The sequence below is a fragment of the Manduca sexta genome, chromosome 7 (assembly GCF_014839805.1).
Source record: "Manduca sexta isolate Smith_Timp_Sample1 chromosome 7, JHU_Msex_v1.0, whole genome shotgun sequence".
Taxonomy (NCBI): Eukaryota; Metazoa; Arthropoda; class Insecta; order Lepidoptera; family Sphingidae; genus Manduca; species Manduca sexta.
Window position 1 is genome coordinate 5,479,565 of NC_051121.1, and position 27,551 is coordinate 5,507,115.

A 27,551-nucleotide genomic window follows, 5' to 3' on the forward strand; every position below is an offset into this window, starting at 1 on the left:
TGGCCTATATCCCCCCTCCAATAAGAGAGAGAGGTCCGCAAAGACTAATTGTCTGCAACATTCAAGCAATTTGTTTTAACGCGAAGATAATCCGCTACTTCCCGTTTAATATACTGCGAAGTTTCTTTATAATTGTGAAAATTAACTTTATTTAACTATGCAAATAGTTTCACCATCATATTTTAGTATAAGATCACGCTTTTTCCCTAATGGATGGTCAGAGACGCAACTAGCGTTCATCCTTTGGTATCATATCCATCCCATATTGTGATAAGGGGCATATCAAGTACAAACAGATTTCAGAATCTGTTATAACTTACAAACGTTTTATATGCAGCGCTAAGTATCACACTTTACTAGATCCGTCAATTTCACACACATAAATCTATACTTACTAATATATAAAGCTAAACAGTTTGTTCCTTCGTTTGAACGCGCTAATCTCAAGTACTACAAACCGAATAACTCACTAATCGAAAGCCACATTACTCCTGACTGGCACAGGCTACTTTTATCCCTAGAAAATATAAAGCGGGACTTTTATCCCCGTATAACTTTTTTACGCAGGCGGAGTCGCGGGCACAAGCTAAGCATTATATACTTATATCTTACGCACGAAGTCATACGAAAATTCGTAAAACTGATCGTACAAAAAGCCAAACATTGACATTCGCCGCACCTTCGACTTTAACATATTCCAGTATCGACATAGACTCATAAATCTTCGGTAAAACTAGATACACGAACGAGTTAGGATCGAAAGCAATAAACTCGTAGGAAATTACATTCCGTTCGGGGCCGCGTTGCGAGCGGATGCGATGAGCGCATCTCGCGTCACGTCACGTCACGTCGCCGAGTGACGTTCGCTGACGCAGACAGAGAACTGCATCGCCGTACAAAGTGTGTGCAGCGAGTGCCGCGGGCGAACGTCTGTGCACGTTGATTGTGTTGTTTGATGCAAACGGATTGCCGATATAAGAAGTGTTTGTTTCCGGTCTGTGATAACTCGAGTAATACAAATAGGAGCATTAATTACTGTTTTTATTTTATACGATTAGTTGTTGTTATAATTTTATTAACGCTCCACAATCTTTCCATTTTCATTGTACAATTGATTTGCTTGTCAATATAGCATAAACTTGATCGACAACACCGATAAAATCGCATATAAGGACCACCATTCACCCACAGATAAGTAGCGGCAGATGACCGGTCCCTCACAAATCCGCGGACACTGGCACTGACAGGTACACAAATTCACCCAAATTAGCCATTATGCAAATTCCGGGACGCGGGAACGCCGACAAAAATATATATATTGGCGATCCACTTTCACCTGAAAAATTGGGAGATTCCGTAAAGTGGCTCGGCGGCGTATCAAATAACTTATCCGCCTTTGTTATGGTAATGTTGGTCGGCCGAAATTATCTGTTCCGCGCATAATCTCGGCGGATATAAAAAGTTTTTTTTTTCTACGCACCGGCTTCCTCTTTTGTTTTCTGCCTGTTTTATGTAAGTTAACCAGTTTGATTGCGCCGCTCTAAATAATACGATCACGTTCTGCATTACCGGGGATTTTTACGTCGAACATCGCGGATTGAATATATTGAATTGGGTTGATGGGAGAGTAACGAAAGAGCTTGAGTTCGAACCTGTTATAAATTATCCTATGAAACAAGTTAATTTACATTGAGCATCATTAATAGCTTATTAATTATTGATAGTTCATTAAATATACGCGTAAACCGACATGGAATTATGTTACTATATTCTAATTAAAAAATCACTTTGCACCTTTTATCATTTAATTCAAATATCTGAACCGACTTTTCAAAGGATGTACACAGTAAACCAGACCATATATACATGTCCTCCGATACGATACCCACTATAATCCCATCACGCAAAATGAACACTATCCAAACAAATAAAAGCATAACCTTATTTCGAGTTTCAAAACGACTCATGAATACCGAAGCGCTTACTAGAAAACGGGTCAAGAGCCGAAGAAACTCGACAGAGGCTGATTACATAAGTTCGGACATATTTACTACATAAAAGCTTTGTTTACAATCGGTTCAAAATTAAATGGCTCTTACGCGCGAGTGATTTTCGTATCTTTTGAAGTGTTCGGGGCGGAATGTCCGCGAGCGATCAATGGCGCCATGCGAACTAACTAACGCCTTAACAGGCGCAATTCTTTGCAGTTGTATTTTAGATGTATATTCGTAAAATAATATTTTTTTATTACCGAGATAATCAGTTAAAGGCTTGCAGATCTTGACAAATTGTAATGCTGAGCAACGGTATACGATGGTCTGTAACACCGCAGATTTGTTAAAAATCAAGTTTCTACATTAATAATCGTGTTTTTTTATAACAGGAATATATTATTTATTATGCTTTTATACTTTTTAATACCACGATTAATAAGAAGAGTCGAGAATGTTGCTCAGAACACTTTTTTATTTCAACTATAATTGATTAATATATTAAGACTGCCTCGGTGGCGTAGTTGTACTGCATGCTCGGTACGGCAGCGCTCTGGGGTCCTGGGTTCGAATCCCGGGTCGGGCAAAGTGATATTTGGGTTTTTCTGCTCAGTATCAGCCCGGAGTCTGGAATTTGTGCCCGATATGGCGATAGGCTCGCCCCCTATCACATCATGGGACGGAACACACTTGGCGAAAAGTGGGTGCCATGGTTGCGCCTCTGCATACCCCTTCGGGGATAAAATGCGTGATGTTGTGTGTTGTATAATTGATTAATTATTTTTTTTCACACTACATTTTTACCAAACATGTAAATTTAAAATTACCCAAGTGTTAATTACTTAATAGCTTATAATAATACAAATACTTAAAAAACAAAGGTCATCAATAATAATAATCCCGGAACACTATTGTAAAACTAAATCACTAAACGTTGTGTAAATAGTAAAAAACACAGCAATTTATATCTTTCCTAAATACTTTTAAACTGGTTAACGAGTTTCTATGTGTTTCCCGGCGTTAGTTAGCAAATTACATCTGGCAGCGCGTTATGTATGCATATTAGGGATAAGTTACTGAATATATTGTTGATTTAAGAGCGCAGGACATTGTTTCCGACAGAATAATGACAAGCGAACACATTGCGAAAAACTCGTCCAATCTATACATTTACACAGAGTCCCGTTTTCTGTCTGTCTGTATGTTATCGATTTTCTAAAAATCTACTGAACGGATTTTTATGAAATTTGGTATGGAGATGGTTTAAGATCGTGGGAAGGTTCTACATATATCGGAAAACATATAGCGGGACTTTTATCCCGGCAAACTCTTTCACGCCGCGAGCAAAAGCTAGATGTCAATAAAGTAAAGAGACAGACATAATCCTAGCAATTGTAGAACACAATCCTTCATTCATTTACTTGAAATTGCATTCAGACAACACTTCTTATCACCACGTCCACTAGTCCTTTTTCAGAAATTAAAACTAATACGTGCGCAGCCGGGAACGATCGCTAGTAACAAATACAGGTTTCCGTGGTACGTGCTAATTGGTCCTTTTAGAGTTAGATTCAGATACGGCCTGCGCAAGACCACCCAGATACAAGGCGTGATCGCGACGCCGACCTGTCAATTTGAACGGCTATAAAATGTGTATGCAATGAAGGCTAACACTGACAGGTCTGAATGTTCTAAAAGTTTATTAGTAGGATTATAATAATGCATTATTATAATATAAAATGTTGTCTTTCAAACACGCATTTATTATCATGCGAGAATCGAAGCCGCGACTTCTCGATTGATGAATAATTATCGTCATTTTTTTTAATAGAATTGATCTTGTTTCTAAGACCGATTTGAGACGTATAATGGAAAATAGCAGATGATTAAATAATATATTAGTATATTCTTAAATTACTTCAGCACGAGTACTTGTTTACTGTTTAGGTAATGGCGTCGTGTTTCAAACTTTCATACGATTAAGCGCTTTACGAACTAAGACCGCCGACAGTTAACTTGTAATTGCAAATATCTTCAACTTGGTGCCTTCGTACGTAACTCCAGACCGAGTGCAACTCGCTGTTGTCAAACACTGGCGAAGTCAAACGGAATACGAAACGATACCTTATGTGGTAAAGTTTAAAATTAAACAGATAACCAACAAATTGCTAACTTTGTAAACATAAATAAATCGCTGAGTCACTATTACAATGTTCTATGTCAATTTTAATTATGTCGGAAAAAAGAGAGTTAAAATTTACATGTTGATAAATATTAGAAGAGACAATAAATTCATGGTTCCCCCATTATTTACATTTCTTGATTATTGGAAATTTTCATTGAAAAATATTAAGAAATATGTGTTACTTATAATTCAATTTGAACACCAAATACAATGCAGAACTCTTTGATAGATTAATAGTGAGCCAGGGATATGATGATTAGAAATTATTGTTTAAGGTCGAACTGTGCTAAACACAAAATAAATCTTATTAGTCAATAATTTACAATAGCAAATTCCGTGTTTAGTTCTTTTTTTAATTTAATAAAGGCGTCGGTGATCCTCAATCAAAGTTACCCTACTGCCCTCAGAGCAAATTCATGAAATCCCCACTACTGACAAATTCTTTACACTCTTATATATTTAATAATAAGAGCTAATTTTCAGCCGCGATACATAACAAAACGGTACTCACATGGTGCCGGGCTGGGTGGTTCTGCGCAGATGCCGATCGACTTGCTCGGGTCCTCGATGAAGCTCTGCGCGAGATGGTAATCGCCGAGCTTCGTCTGGATCTGCTGACTGACGCTGTCTCTGCTGCCAGTCACCTGTATACAACAAAATTACTATTAGCCCTATAATCTTCTTGCCATTGTCTTATTAAAACGTATAAGTGTTTTTAAATGTAGAACTAGTTCGATTTTTACACCGAATGATAGCTTATAGCCTCGTATTAAATTTTATGAAAATGGTATGATAAGAAAATGTTGATAGTTGGGTTTGGAAACTTGAGACTTGAACCTTCTTTAAAAATTCTAGATTTATATTATGTACGTATGGTGTTACTAAATCAAATAAGATCAGTAACAATTAAATTTACATGTTAAATATTGATCATGGTGGTAACTGAATATGAATTGTAAAATACATTGAGTATTCCGACAAAACCGCATAAATCAAGAGCGAAATCCGGAAACTAACATAAATCATAAATCACGTTACAAATATGTTTGATGGCAAAACTAAATAATCGTTTTGTACGGTTACACAAAATAATGTTCAAATGCATTGTTCTGTCAGATATTGTCGCAATCGAACTTGAATAATGCGGCATCAATAAATTAATATCTCACAATTTATTTAGTGGCAGTATAGTTGGGATGAACTAGAAGTTAGATGGATCTGGGTTTGATTATCAATTCGAATAGCTAAAGTGTTTTTTTATACGTACAAAGCAAAGTGCATTTAACCCAATTGCATCTGATATTAAGCGAAGTAAATCCAAATAAAATGTCAACACACAAGAGATGATTACCCCTCGCCAGACGACACAATTATGCCGGCCTGTTTGCACCAGATATACACAGGGCGATCCCGGAACGCGACACACTTACGTGGGCCACTATGGAGGGTTTTAACACCTTGTGTACTGTACTTGCTATCCGGGCGGATACAAAAATATCCTACCACCAGCAAATGTCTGATTTTTTCGAATGCAGAAAAAAGTTGTGTGGTTTTGGAAATTACTCGACATAGTGTTAGGTACGCCCTCTAGTACATCTACAGAACCCTTTTTAGCACAATAACGTCAACATATAATACATTTTAACTACAAGTATCAAAAGCAACAATTTGCAACGACTAGCAGACGATACCAAATTTCCAAAACAAACAGTTGAGTTTAACAAACCCTTCAAGCATCTAAATGTTACAATCAATTTAATAACATCGCAAACGCATAACGTTCGGTTTCGAGTACGGCGTATCAAACGCAAACGGCAAACTCGAATGTTTGCGTACACTCGGCCGCGTCTACACTGACTGCCATTTACGGAACGAGGTACATCTGTTACACAATATTCGAGTGTTTAAATAATTATACGTGAAATTGTCATAGCGAAGCCATCACAGTAATTGTTGATTGATATTAATATATTAATTAAAGGAGGAAAATTTTTGAGCCCCTTATAAATCTATACTAATATAAAGAACAAAAAGTTTGTGAGTTTGTTTGTTTGTAGGTTTGTTGTTCACTAATAGGAAGCTAAATTTCCCCTGAGTGCTATATATTTTATCCCGGGAAAATATTTATAACGGAAAAACTTTTTCACACTGTCCGAGCCGCAGACAAAAGCTATAAGGTATAAAGTTCCTACCCCCATAGTTTCTATAATATCTTTGGAAGTAATATATCTGTAATGATATCTTTATTTACTTATGTATCTACTTCTTGTTAAAACAAGTTTAGGTAAAAGACGGCCTTTCTACCAGGCAACTTTAAACCTTAATTGCATAGTTTTATGACGGATATGAGATAGTTTTATCCGTGCACATTGAAACCATAATCCCGTATCAATGGACACACAATAGCCGCGTTTAAACAATAGATAAGCTAAACAGCTCTCCGATAGTTTGGATTTTAATTAAGTAACATGAAACACTGACGGAAATTTATAAAAATACTAGTTTTTGCTCGCAGTTTCACTGAATAATACGCCCACGAGCTTTTCTCTTACATGTGTTTTTTTTGGCAAATTTTTGAGTTAAATTAATCTGTAACAATTTAAGACCCATAAACTATAAAACTGTCGCAAAAAATCATGTTTATATGTTGCTGCAAACAAAGGATACACAAACAGACAGTCACATTTATATTATTAGGTATAAAGGATAAAGAGTTGTATATAATTGCCAATTAAAAACATACACGTCATCCGTAACCGCATATATGAACTGATATATTTTACCTCGCATGAGTAAAATCCTTAAAAATCATAAAATATCACATTATTTTCCTTAAAGTGAGTTTAAGAACTGTGTCCTAGAAGTTCTCCAGTGTGTACAGACCTTGGACTTATTACGACACATAGATTTTCTCTAAATAATATTATATATGTAAAGTATAAAACAAAATCGCTTGTCGATGTGTTCGCTTCGTATTTCTTCGTAATTACTCTTGTGAAAAATTTTGATTTCTTGATATTATTTATTAAACTTTTTGCTCAGATGCTTCCTATCGTTACATATCATGTTTTGACATAAAAAATAGCTTACATTATTCTCAAAGAACACTCTTTACTCGTTACAAAAAAGTCATCAAATATGAATCAACGATTTTACCTTTTACATTTCAATCCTTCATTTCGAAATCATATTCAGACGTTTTGACTTTTATTTCCTTGTATAACGTGTATTCTTGAAACAATATGAATAATGCATTCGGAAATCCCTTGTAACAATCACGTTCCTTGCATGACGCTTACATGTTACCATTCATTCATACAGTTCTAATAAAATAAATTTTATACCAGGAAGGTCTGTTACTCGCAACAATTCTGACTCGACTAACTTTCAATTGAGACAAACAAATAAACATCGTATGTATATTAGTAAGAGAGTCGTAAACACATTGCAAAATTAGTATAACGTACACAGAAGTATAGGGGCCAGCAGATGAACTCTCGAGGCCGTCGGGCATGTGTCGCGGCCCAAATATATCGGCTCAATGTCGCGCCACGCACGCACCGTGAATCATCCAGATCTTGGTAAACACTCATCAACATCGTGGGGAATCGTGTGTTTTATAAGGGTCATGACAATGTGACCACTGCACTTGATAAATGAAATCGTCCAAATATCGATTTGTTGAGATATGATTATCATCAATCGATATAACTATGCTGGCCTATTCGAAGCGAATACACATAGATTGATCCCGGAGTAATTTCCTTGTGTCTACTTATGTATCGCCTGAGAAAAAATAGATTGCAAGAAAGAGAGCAAAGGCTTCCAAAAGCTGAAGATGAAGAATAAAGAGGATAAAACCAGAGACGTAACTAGAACTAACTATGCACAAATTACACGAGCATCGTTTCCGCAATATTAATCCTACAGCCGTAACAAGCAAAAAATTAAATCATTGGCAATTTAAACAGTTCTCTAATCCGTAGATCGAACTAATTGCTTACTTGAAAAAAACTCATTGGCAACTCATACAGTTCATAAATCCATAAATCGGACTAATGTTAGTTGCCTAACTTGGAAATAAACTAGATTCTTAGCGAATGAAACCAAAGAAGTAAATAACGTTCCGAATTCTACAAGCTAATACATATTCGGACAATGAAAACGGGCGCGGAATGAAACAAGTCTAACGTGTGTCTGGAGTCGGACCTTGGAGTCAACGTAACAAGAGCGTGGGCTTGCGAAATGGACAACTCAAGTAAATTGAGGCGATAAGGAAGATAATCGTCTGCATAGTTGACTCGGTATGTCACGGTGAAATTGTTTTATAAAGATTAATATGTTTCGGATGCTTGTTAGTTTTGGTTTAGCTATTTCACTATTTTTATACCTAGACACATGCTACTGCTATTAATGTAAAATCCCGTATCTTACTCTACATTCTGTAAAAAAAGACGAATTCAAATTTGTTACATGACACTGCCAATTTAAATACCAACGGAAAGCGATATGAAATAAAGTATTTTGATTCACAATGAATAAACAGTTACTGCGTATTGTTATAAAAAGGACTAAGCCGTAGCGGAGCGACGAACTCATTTCTTATTTATCCTAAGCTGCCTGGCTTGTCAAAAACAGTCAAAGCTATTTACGAATACCGATTATACGATCTAGAAAGAAAGAAAACGATTTTATTGTCTCGTTTTGCGTCTGTAAAAAAGTAAAAGTATCCGTTTGGGTAGCAGATCGGGAGTTTTAATCCCCAATCAGGCGAAATGTTTGCCTTCTTTGTAGACAAAAATGGAAAATTCTTTAGGCATTTACCAAATATTATGAAACTTCATTAATAAAGAACATAACTGCCAATAGTTTATATGTTTCCCTCAACTTTATTCCATTAGAACTAAACTAGCCACTAAACGAAATTATGAAAAAAAAAAAAATATCGGCATATAATCGTATTTACATTCCGAACGTAACAAGGAATTAAAAAACAACCGCGCGGCGCACAGTCGGACGCGCTTCGCTTCTACACAATGGAGGTCTGTACAAAAAGAACGTTTATTCGATTTCCACTCGCGCGGCACCGCTGCGATTTGATTGAAACGCCAAATCATTTACCGAAACCTGTTTCATTTGAGCATTTTCCGCGTGGCGATTTGCTAAAGTACCGTCGACCTTTTGCGTCCCTTTTTATTGTGTACGAATAATCGCACACTATGTCCTTTAAATTGATTGACGATTCGTATCGGTCAATGTCTGTGAAGGTAATAATGTATTCAAGAGGCGAATAAGTAAAGATGAGAGATTTTAGAAATTGTTACTCATAGTTATATAATATGATTGTTAACGATATTAGTATAGGTATTTAGTCTAATATGACTAGTCTAATATGACAATAGGATTGCCCTCAATTGTACGAGAATTCATATAGAAGGCGAATATTGAATGTTATGCACCTATATCTACATCTGAAGAGAGATGACGACGCTTGAATTAACCTGGAATCGTAATAATAAAAATAAACCAGTTATACATTAAATTAAATCGGAACCAAATAGACCGGCCGCTAGACTTATGAGAAATTATAATATAAAAAGCGCGATAAAATCCTAAAACTAGGTTTACTTAGATAATAATATATTTAATTACATGAATCATATACAAAGATACTTATCATCTTAGTGCTAACCAGTTCGCATTTAACGAAGTCTCCAGTACCAAGTCTTAAGCTAACATAAAGATACTGTTAAGTTATAGATAAAATCATGAAGTCCCACTTTCTATTCGGAGAATCTTTTCACACATTCGCATAAGCGCAAGAAATATGCGGCCATTTTAATCGCAGCCCACGCATTCTACAGAACGTCCGCAAAACAATATTTTGAATATATACCTTAAAATCTTTCAATCAATTTATACATATTCTTTTTTATAATATTAAGTTAATCAATGTTTATGATTAGTAAAGTTATTATTTACTAAGCACTACCTATATTATTATGAAGCGTTTAATCAGTACATATGGATGTGAAAGACAAGTCCCACAACGACTGATCAAATTATTTAAAGGCTAGGAAGGCACTTTCCACCGTGTGTATTCTGACCCATAATGTGATGGACTCCGGGATGAAAATTAGTAGGAAAACCCAATATCACTTCGCCCGACCCATAGACCGAACCCAATACCTCAGCACTGCAGTTATACCGTAACACAATCTCGCTACCTAGGCAGTCTTATTATAGTATAATTTGACTCGTAAAAATCTCTTCGAGACCTCTTACAGTCTTACTTATAATCGTGTTTTAGGGTTGAGAGGTGGTTAAGAATTGCTTAAATAGCTGTCAAAAACATCACCGTTTTCCTAATTTAAACCTGGCGAGATGTCAAGATGACGGGTTTTGACTTACAGCCGATTGAGTAAAATTGTGTTTTAACTAAGCATAGCTTTGCGAATTTTTTATAAGTAAGTCTATTAGTCTTAGTGGATTAATTAGATTACGTACGAATGTTACAGTCTCATTCTACAATAATAAATACTATTAATTATGTCAATACGTTTAATGTTACGTCAACATTTTCCAGGGACATTGACCATCACATCTAATCTTTGCGGTGGTCTTATGCTACCGAGAACTTAATATTCACATAAAGATAAATCTTCCGTCTCATTAAATCAAATTAATTTAGCAACGTAGGCCACTGGCGATATCAATTCTCAACAAAAACAATGAAGTCACCGCCATTCGTGCTACATGAGAGAACAAACGCTCTATTAGGGTTGTCAGTTGTGATATAGATTAAAGTAGAATGATACTGTACACCTCATCTCTTCAAATGTTTTACCAAAAGACAATGACTTCATCGAGAATTTTTTATCCGAAAGTTTTGAGAAATTAATTCTTATTATTTACTTATTCGCGTAAACATAAGAAATCATTAGCTTTAAGAAAGCCTGTTATAGTAAATACTGATTTCGTGCCACTCTGCATTTTACTCATAAAACTAACGAGCACTTATGCATGCACAAAAATCATACCGATTATTTTTTTATGACTGCACTTTACTTATCAATCTGTTAAGTGACAGCCCTATGTCACGCGAGGCGCTATATCGCGGCGCGATACAAACGCGCGTCTATGTGGGTCACCAGACGTACATAATTTATTCATTAAGTATTATGAAAACGTTTGTTTCTGCGATTGTGGAATTTTTAATTATGTTATTGCAAACAACCGTAATATTGTTAAGCGACAACTTTACGACGTGAAATATTACAATACATTACGTTGAACTACGCTGACGTCATCCCGTTGTTAAATGTAGCAACGTTGACTTTCCATTCATACATACATATTTATAGGGTATATTATGTAAAAACAATTTTTAATGCTTATTTTAGTTGGCATGGGCAATTTCAAATCATAACGACTGCACCACTCAAGTAGCAAACAAATTGCACTCATTTAAAACCAAAGTAAACTAAGAAGTCAAACACGTCTTTATAACTTTGTTAAAAAAAAAACTTTTTATTAGTCGAGGAATCGAGCGAAACGTTTGATACTCAACTAAAGCTCACAGCGAATAGCAAACAACAACTATAAACAAACCCCATACAAAAAGGGCCAGTAAATGAACGAAAGCAACAAGTCCGCTATCTCTTCCTATTTCCAGAGCGTCAACACGGAATTAATTCAGAGCTCGCACGTCGTAGATAAACATCTCCACGTTACATACGAACAGAGGGGTTACTTTAACTTATCTATACAATTAAACACTTTATTGCCTTAAATAATTCACACGTCTTTAAATTACGTATGGAGGAAAGTGCGGAATGAAATTTAATGTGTTAATCTTGAGAGCTTATTAGACCGTAAACATATTTATTTTGTGGATTAAGAACTTATAGCTGCTCACCCTAGTACGTGTAAAAAGCAATAGATATGGTTATGTCAATTACATAAACATGATTAAATTAAAAAGTAGTATTGCCAATATTGTATACTACATGTTGGTAATTTTACGAGATACCTTCTTAGTTATTGTCCATACATCACATAAAAATCCATTTCCACTCCCCCTAAACCCTCTTAAATAATAGCACAACAAGTCCGCATATAATTCAGATACGCAGGCCCAATAAATCGCGTACGTGTCGCGCGCGGAGTCAACGGCCGCGCGAACCGCCGCGCCGCCCGCGAGCGCCCGCCCGGTCGAAAGGACGCCCGCCGCCCGCCGCGAGTCGTCCGCTGGTTGTGCACGCCGCCTAACGCTTACAAATGTTCACGCTACGTCTGTTTCCCAAGACAACTTTACATGTGATTGATTTTGAGTTACGTAGGTCTTAGTGGGTGAAATTACTTTAATAAGTCGTATGGTATTAGCGGTGCCATATTTAATGACCATGAGCAAGAAACCCTTAAAATTGGCATATGAATTATATGTAATAGCAAAGTATAAAGATTCATACACATGTCATTGCATTTGATGTAGTCATCGTCCATAAACAATAGAAAAGACTATTACTCAATTAACATTATTGCTACAAAACGACTCGGGTGCGTACTGCGTATCGTCAGCGGTTCGCTTTGCGCTGCATGATTAATCCGTCTAGACGCCTCGGATGACTAAGAAACTCTAGACAGTACAAGTTATTCGCAATCGAAATCCCTTAAGTTTTTTGCTACAATTAAATACTTTATAGCTGCGAAATAGGGGCCAGTTTGTAATGTTTCACCTAATCCGAGCAAATCGTACAAATTATCGGTAAGCTAACAACTAACGGTCGCCAATTCTCAATTTTCGCGGAACACACCTTGACGTTTTAAGACTAATAACGGCCTCTGGGAAATGTGACGCACGAACATACACATCTATAATCTAGCATCAAGGGGATAGGGTTGCTAGAATAATATATAATGAAGCTATTGTCAATCTGTATAACCAGAGGTGGGTCCTGTTGTTTTCATAGTAATTTTCCAAGTGATAGAAGAACTAGTGGACGGAGCATATTACTTTAGTCTAGCTAAAAAGATAGAACATTGTCATTTACAAACGCAACTTGCAGTCCGATCTGGCAATAGCAACAAATACTTAACGAACACAAGAGATACTTCGCTATCACCTGTGCGATACACCATTAGACGTTCAGACTACACATTACTCAAGAGAACTAATGGACATAAGACTCTTGGCGCGAGACACAGGTAACACATTAGCTCTAAACTACTACTCTCGAGACAAATACCAAAACTCAAATCGAGGCACTGAACCGTTCGTCAAGTGTCAACCCTAACGAAACACTCGTACACGAATGACGTAAGTTTACGAATGGATGGCGCTCCAGTAAGCTAGTACTGTTCATATATTATTTCGTCTTGCGACCGGGGTCCATCGGGCCGACCTTGACGTATCTTATATCTTGACTAATTTATGAACCCGTATTCGTCTATTAATGTATGACCTCACTTGTGTATTACGTGAATGTTTATATTCCTATGAATAATATTAATCTTATGACAGTTCGTTCTAAGATTACATAAATTTACGTATACAATGTTTTATTTTTTATTATAATAAGTCAATTATAAGATGATTCAAGAATATAAGTATCGATAAAAGAGCAACTACTAGACCAAGTTGCGTAAAAGCGTACACAATTAAGTGCCACAGCCATGAATACTTTTCTAGAATTGTTAACTCTAAGAGAAGAGATAAAATATATGGGAATGACATAACCTAACACTAAGTCAATTGCTAAGACATGTCCCTTTTTTACATTACGTTAGCTTTAATGATTATATTAAAAACCTTCTATCTTAGTACTACATATTCTACTGAGTTCCCCAATATCACTACCTAAAACTCTTAGCATCTTGTAACCAATATACATTACTTGAAAGCTAAATACTTTAAACTGTGATGTAATATCAAATATTTAATTTTATACACAACCGTAACGACTAATCAGTAAATTAAAAAACAAGTACAAAACAATCTAGTACGTCATCATTTTATAACGAACGGCAGAACGGGGTCAATTAACCAATTCGGATTAGCGAACGAATCACCGACGCGTCCCGGCCCGGCGGGATGCCCGCGCGGCTATACCGAATATTCGATCGGAACGAATCCTCGCTTGATTTTAGGTGATCCTATTTACTAAATAATAGTCAGTATTTGATTCGAACAAACATAGATGACGTGATTAAAGGAAGTGAGTCGGGCCGCTTCCGACAAATGTATGTGGGAATCTTTAGGGAAGACAACAGAGTACACACTTGCTGCCGATGGAAATAATAATTTCATTCGCGGAGTCTTTCGAAAATATATATTTAAATTCTGCTTTAGATGCTTCGCTTCCACGAAGTCTCTGTCCTTCTATGTTTACTACCAAAAAGTATCTTAAAGAAACTGTCTCATCAAACATCTTTTCAAACAAACATGGCTTACATTTCAAAGAAATATCCTTTGAAATTTTTTACAATGAAATTACACATCACGTCGACATTCGCGTATCAAAATTTCCAGTAATCTCGTGTTATGCACTAACGATACTAGGAATTACTCAAATAAGAGCTTTTCAAATAACACTCTAATAAAGTACTAGGGATTTTTTCATCGTAGCTACTAAGTCTATCTAGCGGTCTAGTTCTACGAAATGTTCTATGAAAATACAGCGTCACAAAAGTAACACAGGCAGTGACAGCGCACAAAGGGATGCCCGGTATGACAGATTTGGATTAAGACGTCTACGGGGAAATGGAAGATTTTTTGTTGGATGAATTGCACTGCACAATTGATGGTATGAATGGACTCTACGAACTCTACGATCAAGATTCAATTTCACGAAGCGAGACTAAACTTTCTAAAACATATTAGCTATATTCTGAATACAAAAAATCTCGAATACCCTTTAGACTACGATATTTCATCCATAGAATATCTATAAGCTCTGTATATAAGCAAGTGCGTATCTACCTGACTACATACTTGGTGTCGTCGGTTTTTGGGAGAGTCAACGGCCGCGGGTTCACGCGAAGGGTGGCGACGACGGAGGGCGCGGCACGGTCGCGGAATAAGTACGTATTAAGGGATGAATATTAGACGACATGGTAATCTATATGCTATTGATGACAGATTTAAAATTATCACTGGTATTATTAAGTTATTCGATAATTTTCAAAGAACTTATTAAAAGTTATGAGCATTATTCCGAGCTTTTATCTGGAAGACACCTACGCCTAGATGCTAACAATGTAATAGGGATATAAAATATAGTAGTCCGCTTACAAGTCGAGTGTTTCTCATTCGGGTAATTTGAACAGCAATCTATACTATTATATAAAGCTGAAGAGTTTGTTTGTTTGTTTGTTTGTTTGTTTGTTTGTTTGTTTGAACGCGCTAATCTCAGGAACTACCAGTCCAAATTGAAAAATTCTTTTTGCGTTGGATAGCCCTTTGTTCGTGGAGTGCTATAGGCTATATATCATCACGCTATACCCAATAGGAGCGGGGCAGTAATGGCTAATCTCAGGAACTACCGATCCAAACTGAAAAATTCTTTTGTGTTGGATAGCCCTTTGTTCGTGGAGTGCTATAGGCTATATATCATCACGCTATGACCAATAGGAGCGGAGCAGTAATGACTAATCTCAGGAACTACCGGTTCGAACTGAAAAATTCTTTTTGTGTTGGATAGCTCTTTATTAGTGTAGTGCTATAGGCTATATATCATCACGCTATGACCAATAGGAGCGGAGCAGTAATGGCTAATCTCAGGAACTACCGGTTCTAACTGAAAAAAAAATTTTGTGTTGGATAGTTCTTTGTTCGTGGAGTACTATGGGGTATATATCATCACGCTATGACCAATAGGAGCGGAGCAGTAATGGCTAATCTCAGGAACTATCAGATCGAACTGAAAAAAATATTTTTGTGTTGGATAGCACTTTGTTCCTGGAGTGCTATAGGCTATATATCATCACGCTATGACTAATAGGAGCGGAGCAGTAATGGCTAATCTCAGGAACTACCGTGTTTGAACTGAAAAAAATCTTTTTTGTGTTGGATAGCCCTTTGTTCCTGGAGTGCTATAGGCTATATATCATCACGCTATGACCAATCGGAGCGGAGCAGTAATGAAACATGTTGCAAAAACGGGGAAAAATTATTAGTTTTGAGAGCTTCCGTTGCGTGCGCTGCGTAAACGATTAAAGTTATGCAACAATGATGTATGACGGGATTATTCCTCTTAAAAAGTTCTAAAAAATATATTATAAAACAAAGTCCCCCGCTGCATCTGTCTGCCTGAACGTGTTAAACTCAAAAACTACCCAACGTATTAAGATGAAATTTGGTATGGAGACAGTTTGAGAGGCTCCCGGGAAACGACTACTTTTATAACGGAAAACTTTAGCCTGAAAAACTTTGTAACGCGGGCGGAGCCGCGGGCAAAAGCTAGTCACATTATATTGCGGTCAGATTTGGCAGCTCCATAATGCATTACTTAATGTATTTTTTATACATCCACAAAGTGACCCCATTGCATCTGATGGTAAGCGGAGTAGGAACCAGAAAATGGCCCTAACGAGAGATGATTACCCTCGCCAGTCGACACAATTATGTCGGCCCGTTCAAAACTATGAGTAGATATACAAAGGTCGTACAAAACTCGTGTAATCAATAATTGTACTCGCCACCAGCAATCTGCTTGTTTTCAACGGGAATTAATGACTTCAGGGCCCTTATTCTGTATGGTAGTGTAAACGCGTAACGCGGCCGTGTCATGTTATCTTCGAGAAATGTGTGTGGAATGGTATTCTGTAAGCCAAATTTCTATAGTCCTAAACATGATGCGTTGTGTTGCATGCTTGTTACGCACTGTTAAAATAACGTGCGGGATAGAGACTAAGGCCCCAGAAAGTCAACACCTTGTTAGATATACTGTAATATATGTATTGCCAGTGTCAGGTTGAAGGCATCTCACAGTTGCGGGGAGGAAGGGGGAGGGAGCGCAAATAGGCGCAGATCGTTTGGCACCTGATATAAATAACGCCACGTGAGTCGCCACACGTCTGTGTGTTTGGCGGACAATTCCAGTATTTAATAGTCTGGAATTTTCTAAAAAAGATTGATATTTTCATGGGAATGTTTTATATTATCTATACTATTATATAAAGCTGAAGAGTTTGTTTGTTTGTTTGTTTGTTTGTTTGTTTGAACGCGCTAATCTCAGGAACTACCGGTCCAAACCGAAAAATTCTTTTTACGTTGGATAGCCCTTTGTTCGTGGAGTGCTATAGGCTATATATCATCACGCTATACCCAATAGGAGCGGGGCAGTAATGGCTAATCTCAGGAACTACCGGTCCAAACTGAAAAATTCTTTTTGCGTTGGATAGCCCTTTGTTCGTGGAGTGCTATAGGCTATATATCATCACGCTATACCCAATAGGAGCGGGGCAGTAATGGCTAATCTCAGGAACTACCGGTCCAAACTGAAAAATTATTTTTGCGTTGGATAGCCCTTTGTTCGTGGAGTGCTATAGGCTATATATCATCACGCTATACCCAATAGGAGCGGAGCAGTAATGGCTAATCTCAGGAACTACCGATTCGAACTGAAAACATATTTTTGTGTTGAATAGTCCTTTGTTTGTGGAGTGCTCAAAGTTATATATCATCACGCTATGACCAATAGGAGCGGAACAGTAATGGCTAATCTTAGGAACTACCGGTTTCAACCAAAAAATTCGTTTTGTGTTGGATAGCCCTTTATTTGTGGACCGCTATAAGCTATATATCATCACGCTATGACCAATAAGAGCGGAGCAGTAATGGCTAATCTCAGGAACTACCGGTTTGAACTGAAAAAATCTTTATGTGTTGGATAGCCCTTTGTTCCTGGAGTGCTATAGGCTATATATCATCACGCTATGACCAATAGGAGCGGAGCAGTAATGAAACATGTTGCAAAAACGGGGAAAATTATGAGTTTTGAGAGCTTCCGTTGCCTGCGCTGCGTAAACGGTTAAAGTTATGCAACAATGATGTATGACGGGATTGTTTCACTTAAAAAGTTCTAAATAATATAACAAAGTCCCCCGCTGCATCTGTCTGTTACGTGTTAAACTCAAAAACTACCCAACGTATTAAGATGAAATTTGGTATGGAGACAGTTTGAGACCCTGGGAAGAACATAGGCTCCCGGGAAACTACTATTTTTATAACGGAAAACTTTAGCTTGAAAAACTTTATAACGCGGGCGGAGCCGCGAGCAAAAGCTAGTTATTTTATATAAATAGAACAGCAAAACGAGTTCTCTGATAATAGACCATCGTCACAGTTCACAAACCACTTAATTCAATACAAAACCTTGGCTATTTTCAAAAGGTACAAGTTATTTCAAACCTATGGTAACATTACCGACCGCAGTCTACATGTAATTCGTCTTGGAACCACCAGATTCAATTTAACCCATTCACATCAGGACAAAAATGTCGACGCGACTAATGACCCACAACCTATCATTGTACCACTATAAAATTATCGTGCATGACGGGCAGCCGACCCGAATCGACGGGTGTCGACGGGTGCAAACTAATTTTTCAATATCAGAAAGAGGTCGCGAGTGGAAGCCGTGTTGGTGGAATGGCGGCAATTTTCGACGCTCGCTACGCCATCAGTCGCGCGGGTCGTTTGTTATAAACGTCACTGCTCGCTGTAAAACATGACGCGATTTGAGCTTTTTTTTTTTTTTTCAGTTTTTAACTCGACGATTGTTCGCGAGTTTTGCCAGTAAGGAGTATTTTTGACTTAACGAGATTCATGTTATGTTTTGTTATTAAAATAAAATTATTTGCGAGTTGACTTACATGTTAAACGAAAAAATGTGAATTGTGGATAGTGAAAAAATATTTAGAATCTTTACGTTGCCATAGGAAAAATTATCAAAATACGCTTAAACTGTAGTCGGTACTTGTCTTATAGTAATAAATTGTCGCCCACGTTGTGGACAGCGGTCTGTTACATTAATGCGACTGTCAAAATTTCAAGTAACTTGGAACGTTTTTGGTATGAAATATTGTCTTTCCTGTGGAAAAAAAAAACAATTATCTGGCAGGTAATGTATTGAAAACACTTGAGAATACTGGGAAACAACATTTTACTAAGTATTGACTGACGTCATTGGATTTTTTCACATCACGTCACGATTTACACCTTTTCCTTTCTCAAAATGTTTTTTAATATTATGTATGTTTAAACATTGGCTCAGTTGGGTTTCCATCAATAACTACATAGTATCTGTTTAGAGCATTAATTTAAAAACAAAATTCTGGGTGCTTACGTACGCTTGGCAATGAGCTTCTGTAAAAAATCACGATTCAGTCGTCGTTTTAGACTATGCATTGTATTAGTCAATGACGCCATATTACTAACTTTATTAAGATCACTTCTAGAATTTATACCTTAAACTAATACGACCAAAATGTGAACGAGGGATCGTTTATAACAAATCGCTGTCAATCCGTCGGTTAGACAAATCCCCAGCCAATGAATACATAATTAGACAGCCACGGCAACATATTTAAACGGGTTGAATGAATAGTAGAGCGCGATCTATTCCATCCAGGAATGTTTAGTGCTACTGTCATAAAATATTGATGTAGGGTTTAGTTGATTTGTCAACTAATTATTTAAATCGAAGATTGAAAACTTTTTAATAGCGATAACTTTTGTTATAATATATTGTCAAGGAAAGTATAAACATATCTCTCTCTCATTACTTATCAAATTATAAACTTCCCTTTCCTTTCCGTGTAGGACGGTAATGCATATTATCTATCGCGCTAAGACAACTGTCTTCGCAAACTTACTAATACTACGAAGAGTCTCTACTGAAGTCTTACAGTAAAAACTTATATAAAATATTTACATCATGATGATTATGAATGATTGTGAGGTGATATAAAATAAGTAACGTTTTTTTTTTACGATACATACAAGTTACAATAGGGATATTACGAAATTAGACAATCAAAGCTTCAGAAGGATTTCTAAAAAATATTAAGCGCATATGACTATAATTTTTAAAGTTTATTTATATAAATAAGTTATAATTCAAAAGCTATAAATCAAACTTCTAGCCACAACAGACGCCAAAGTTCCGACCGAACCTTAACAAAGTCAATATACCAAACCGGTTAACAATAAAAGTAAACAATACACGTGCAGTATTTAAAAAGGCATATTTTTAATACACATTTCGGTGCGGAGCGTTCTGGCCCGCGGGGGCCGCGGTGGCCGCACGAGGGGGCGTTCGGGGACCGTTCAGGAGGCGTTCTGGGGGACGGGCGGGGACCAGTAATGAGGACGTCTAGACGCCGCTTCTAGAGCTACGTTAAACTGTATTTGTATTTTGCTGGCATTGTACCCGCGTCCACAAATTGTAAACCGACTCCTGGCTTATCGTACACGCGTATTTTCAAACGGCCTTGCTGAATTAAAAGGTTTTTAATTAACAAACTGAGGTGCGATGGATTCGTTGTTTTTTTTTTTTATGTTAAGAAGGTCACGGTGTAGTTTGTTTTTCTTAGATTTGTGTCCGAGTTGGTAATCTGTGACCAATGCGTATATTTAAATATTTATTTTGTATTTTACTTCTAAAATTGTCCATCAGAGAGCATTTTATATGCCACGCATGTTGAATATCACACCGGAAACTTCACCATGGGTAATCGGAAGAAAAAGGAAATCTGCTAACTATAATCGTTTACATGCCGTTATAGCTCCTAATCACACGTCAAATCGAATTAAAATTACCAAAGAGATTAAAACAGCTAATGGTAACTCGTTCGAAATTACCGCGCAAAAATCTGATCGAATTTTTATTACAAAAAGTCGAAAAAAAAAAGATTAGAAATCGCTGTCATTATTCGATACAGATTATATCACGAATAAGGGTCGCGGCATAAGCTCTTTAATTATTCATGCAAATTTAAATTAATATTCAAACGGTGCCAAAGCGTCGGATATCGTCGATGGCATTGACTTTTAACCCCCCACTTGTACGAACGACAAACACTTAAAAAAATAACTCGATTTACCGAAAAAATAAAATCACGTGTCTGCGCTTTTGGAATTGCAAGTCGGTGACTTTTTTTGTTGATATCGACAAAATGGTAATGATGGACGGGGGTTTGTTGTCCAATTTTAATTATTACGTTGGGCTTTTAATCAACTCTCTATTCTCAGAATGAGACTTGTTATTTAAAACGATCGTTTAGACAGTAGGAAATGGTAAAGTAACGTAAGCAAACAAACATTCCAGAGATTCCTGCGAAAGAAAAAAAAATATACCGCGAAAATTATCTTCTGTTCCTCGAATCTGGAAGACTATTGGTCTGAAACACGACTAAAGCGGGAAAGAAATATAAAATCATTGTTCTAAATCAACAAAAATACAATATATCGTTTCATCATCAAAATTTAGTGCAATAACGGGACTTCCCACACTTCATATTTTGTCACATGAACATTAAATTTGCACTGTTTCCGACAAACATTTGCAAGACTTGTGTGTTCAATACACAAATGTAAGGAGAAAAATTTGCATAAAATAACGGGCAAGTGTGAGTTTGTCTCGCACACCGAGGGTTCCGGACAAACTATCTTTTTTTCGTTGTTAAAGTACATATTTACGGTACAGATTTTTCCTTTACATGTACTGGAAGACATTACACTATAAGAAATTTCATGATTCTAGGTCAACGGGTCTCTATACGTTTTTATTCCCTTGTGAAATCGCAAAATATGCGTAGACAGTTATAGTATTAGATCGCGTTGTCTTACAAGTTTAATTTTTTTATAGCTGAAAGAGACCATAGCTACAGAATGATATTAATTTCAATTTGATACCTCTACGCGTTCTTAAAACAAAGGGTTTTGGTAGACAAACAGATAGACGGACAACAAAGTGATTCTATAGATATTCTTTTTTGAGTTAAAGAACCCTAAAAACCTGATTTGTAAACCGGCATTGTGTTTACGCGACCTTTGATTATGACAACAGTGCTCCTTTACGTGACAATGTTGTTAATACATATATAAAGACAGGTAATGATTCTTATATAGCCAAATGATAACCTCAACACATGGAGACAGGCATGAGATTAAAGCCTATAGCTGGATGTACTCTGTTTGGTATACCATTTACAGGGTATTCCATATATTATTTTATTATGATATATACTTATATCTCTTGTCTTTCGTTTACACTTTACTGATGATCTATTAATCATTCGAGATATGGTATCTTAATTAAGAGTGATTAACGAAAGTGGTCCAACTTCCGAGCTCATCAAGATGTTTAATTGTGGCTTGCCTCCAACTTCACATTCCACCATCATTAAAGTAGACTGATAACTACTAGCAGTAGGTAGAGGCTACAGTATAACTGGGGAACAAAACCGGGAAGAATGAGGAAAGAGCATACCCGCCTACGAAAAATGACTAGTATGGACTAAATTACTTAATTGTTAGTGGCACTACTCCCTTACTGTACTACTACATTGTAGCCAATTAACTACTGGACATAATAAGATTTAACATCTCATGTCTCAGGATGGTGAGCGCAGTGGAATACCAAACAATACTTTGTAATTCAAGGTGTTGGATGGTGTTTCTACTGTTTATATGCGGTCGTATCGCTTACCACCAAGCGAACAGCAAGCTCGTCTCGTGATTCAAAGCAATAAAAAAAAATTGATTGAGACGGGGCATGTGTCTTGTATCCACCAAGTACCACGTTCTATCATTTAAAAAGCATGACGATGGTGACACTATAATTCTTAATGTATAGCAAGGAAATCGTGTTTCTGGTTTATCAAGAACAGAACTATTATACTCCTTATTACCGCTTATTAGGATGGCTTTTTGAGTAGCACTTGTCATGTAGAAGCTGTTTAACGAATAAGCATTTTTTATGACCTTCACCTTGCTGCTAAGGTCGACCTCGATAAGCACTATCTGTATTTGCATAAACGTAATAGTTTTAACCTTAAGAAGAAATGTGGAAACATAAGCTCTATCTCATAAAACAGCTGACTTTGAGCAAGGTCTCTAATACATTCCTTAGTACTTTAAATAAATTTAAAGTAACATTGGTGCTGTCTGCATTTAATTTTAGACTGCTCATTAGAATGGAACCTACCTCCTTAATAAGAAATAATCCAGTCATTTAATAATAGTTTGTGTTACCGACGAAGTCCTGAACTCGTACGTGAGTTTGAGTACTTAATTTCAGTTTAAATCTATTTGTTCCGATGCGGTTATGTAGGTTGTAAATAAAATTGAGTCACGATTTAATTCAATACTAATATAATAAAAATCAATAAGTCATTTCGGCTGTTTACCACAATAAACCCTGTAGCTATTAAGCTACGCCATCTTGGAGTTTTAACACCTAACGAAATATACTTGTAGCAGATTTTTCATCACCCGGTGATAGAGACGGTTACAGAAATGTGCGTGATTTATTAATACTATAATAGTACTATATTGTTAGAATAAAACTATTTCTATGAGGGTATTTGTGACACTTTTTGCTATAAAAACACTGAGCGTTTGACAGACCGACATTGGCAAGACGTTTAAGTAGGTTAGTTAGTGAAATATTAGATAGAAAGAATGAAGTTTATTATTGGAACAAGATTAAAAAATTAAAAACAAAAAATCTTACATGACACAAACAATCATTGCACCAACAATGGGCCTCCCATTCAACTATATACTGCAATATATCTATATTAATGAAAGTGTTCCTGCAGTCAGTTATATTTACTTTTATTAATCAAAATCGCTTAATTTCCTAACAATATCTATACGTCTCCATAAGTTAATCCACACACGCATTCGACCTTGACAAGACGACACAGATATACAACATTATCACTGACGGACCTTGACGGTGTTCACATATCTAGTTCTCGGAACGTATTAGATTAATTTAATACGTACTCCTGGTACATTTTCAAAATTGAATGAATAGGTTGATTAAGATTTGTTTGTGGCCTACATTAATAATCTTAACCTACATACAAACTTATCTTGATTTGATCGTTATCATTATTATGCGCATTGAAAATTGAACTCAGCATTAGACGTTATAAGTCTTAAATTCGGATAATGTATGAAAAGATTCCGTAATGTTAGCCAATTATACAGAAATACGCATATTGTGAAATATTGTTTACTTATCCTTAACAGGTACCAAGAACTCAGAACGATGTACATCGAAACATATCTACATGGAACGCGGTGGAAAGCGAAAACATATCCATCATTAAACAATTAAATAAACACAAATGATCGTTAAGAGCGCAGCTTTTAACGTTATAGTTCATAATTACCGACATAAAGCTGTGTATTCACCAGGTAACAATGCAGTACAACATCAAACGCGCGAACTTGCACGATCAAGCAGTACATGACAAGAATCTTCTTGTATGTGGCAGGTTAGACAGGCGCGGGACTGGATATATTTCGTAATGGAGTAATAATCGATCGCACACATGGTGAAATATTCATCACACCGACTCTTTCCGAGGATCCGGTTTCCATCCAGTAACACAGGTAATTCTGGTGGCACCGAGGTATGATACGTCTCTTATTGATCGCAATTTCTTTGCACTATATTGTTCTTTACATAAGGTTTAAGATAATAACTAAGCATTATTTCTATGCTGATCTTTATCTTTGACCAACATGCTTGGCAACATTTTACGCATCAAATATTCCCTCGTGAACCCATAGCTTTATTCAGACATATGCATCGTACACTGGCGACTAGTTTCATTCGTCCGTCCATTTAGGAACTCTCCCCCTCTAACATCTGGCGCGCGTCATCACGCGGGGGACGGGGTAGCTCCAATTACACTTGTATTTGTTTTTATGCACCAAGCTGGCAAAGTGGGTCGCGTCGCTGCAGCGGTCGGAGATAACCTAACGTTTTTAAAGAGTCGCCTCGTGTGTGTTCAGCGTTTGAGTTTTGCATACATTTTAAATTATTAGAAGTGACGTTTCAAACCTGGCCGCTTTATAACGAATTGGAAGTGAGGGATACGACGTAAATTGGCATTTTCGAGTGAAAGTTGCACAAGCTTTACTTTATAGTATTTTAATACCTCTTAAACTTATTTAATTTAAAAAGCATATAATATTATCACGTTTAATATATAAAAAAGGATAATACAATATGAATCAGGTAATCTAAAAGGTGACATGACCAGTCTGCCACAAATACCCATGATGCCATAATGAGATACAACGAAAGACTGAACCCCCACAAAAACCTAAATCTTAAGAAAATAATACGTATCGTGGCTGATATTAACCATGGCATAAATGCTAGTGTCACATCTATAACCTACATTCTCTTATTCGACAAAACTATTTCGCTAACTAAACTATAAGATATACTTTCCTTTAATACGGAGTTTCAAAACTAAGATTATACTTAGTGAATCGTCAAAAAGTTTACATCCTAAAACGGAGAGACCCGACCAGATTTATCACCATCATAATTCGTATGCTGGCCCGAAATACCCGGATGTGCATTAAGTGTCAAATTATATACTTACTTAACGTGCTAACGATACTATAATTTTATAGTGTGGATTGCTATATTAGAGTGGCATGAGATTTAATCTACTCATATAAGTTGACGATAGAGGCCAAATATGTAGTTAATAACTATCTACATTACTCTATATCTTTTATAATAAATAATAACAGCCATGCATTATATTATACTGCTTACTGCTGGCTACGGGTCTCCTCTACTACTGAGAGAGTTTAGGCTTAGTTCATCACAAAATCTTTTCAAAGATATCTCGGATATATATTTCTTTAACCATCTATTTACTCTAAAATGACTATAATATTAATTGTAGTTACCATTTATGATAATAATAAAAAAACAATCTCTGCATTATAGTCACTATTACTTCTGATTATATGTACAAAATTCCCAGTAGAGCGGTCCACAGTGGGACAGAACGTTTATCTCGATAGTGGCGTGAGCATTAAAACAATTTGGAATCGTTTCGCAACAATTTGCGTGCCTCGAGTCGTTACTACCGCCATCACTACGGTGGGCAAACCAGAGTTCACTTTAATCTTTAGAATTTATAGATAAACAAGGAAATTTAGGTATAAGGTAAAAAAATAATGCACGTGGGTATTTCGTTATGGCAGTCTTAGTAGAAAAAATCTGAAGGTATCAGAAGATTCCGCCGCATTGCACAATCAGTTTATTCTCGAAATTAATTTTAAACGCACATATGCGATGGGTTTTCCCCGCAAAGCATGATGTTGAAACAGCTTTAGGAAAAGATTATTTTTCGAAAATAATAATATAAGAGTTGATTTTACATATTTTATTAACATATACTTTATTAGTAATGTATTATAATTCATATCTATAGCAAATTATGTGCACTTGTTTTATTAAAATCAAATGTATGTATATGTATTTTATGTACCAGGGCATCAGAAACACGAGGCAGTCGCCATAAAACACGTGTTGTCCACATTGAGTGCGGGCGATCACGCTATTTGTGCGGTCCGGGGACACAAACTTGAGTGTTGCAGTCCATTGTGAGATAATACTAGACTCTAATAACAAGTGAAGAGACTCGACGCTATATTTGGACTGTATCACACTAACCATTAAGTGCAGCAATGAAGTCATATTATGTTGTTAATTATCCGCCTTCGTTAAATTGATTAGCGTTTAAATTGGCAACGTGGATGTTGACAAAAGCCACATTCTACTAACCTTACTCAATTTATAATTTCAAATCGGCTCAAATACTAATAAGAAGTGTTTTTAAAGTATATTAAATTTTATGATGCCATTTGTTTATTTTTTGACCCTTACGAATTAAAACAAATTATAATTTATGTTTAGCAAAGTCATACTTAATTTTGAAAATATTCTAGATACAGTCTAATGGTAGGGGACAAAGGGAATCTTACTAGTAGGTTTCTCGGTACATGTTTTGTGCAACTCAGTATTAAAACTTACGTAGTTAACGTCGACCACGTTCCTACATGATTCTTGCATTAACCTATAGCATTATAACTTCACTTCGGCATCTACAAACTATATTTGTTACGGCGAAAACTCTTTATCGATTTGTGATATTTTGAATGTATGTATCATTTAGCACATAATTACGTTTGTAAAATAACTAAGTGATTTTATTTTTCAGAAAAAAAATGATAATTAGACCAGTGGTAAATGTAAATAATCGTGAAACATAATTTTTTTTAATTATCATTAAAATGTGGAAAGCATTAAAATTTTTCA

The 27,551-nt window shown here is 36.3% G+C and overlaps 1 protein-coding gene across 8 annotated transcripts in view; it reads right to left on the reverse strand.

Moving 5' to 3' along the window:
• The window catches only part of LOC115441411 (AF4/FMR2 family member 3-like), a 259,154-nt gene that overhangs the window by 86,163 nt on the left and 145,440 nt on the right, over positions 1-27,551 (reverse strand). For all 8 annotated transcript variants that reach the window (XM_037447628.1, XM_037447626.1, XM_037447627.1 and 5 more), the window contains one exon: positions 4,688-4,820. In XM_037447628.1, coding sequence (XP_037303525.1) covers positions 4,688-4,820 — 133 coding nt within the window. The remainder of the gene's footprint in view (positions 1-4,687; positions 4,821-27,551) is intronic.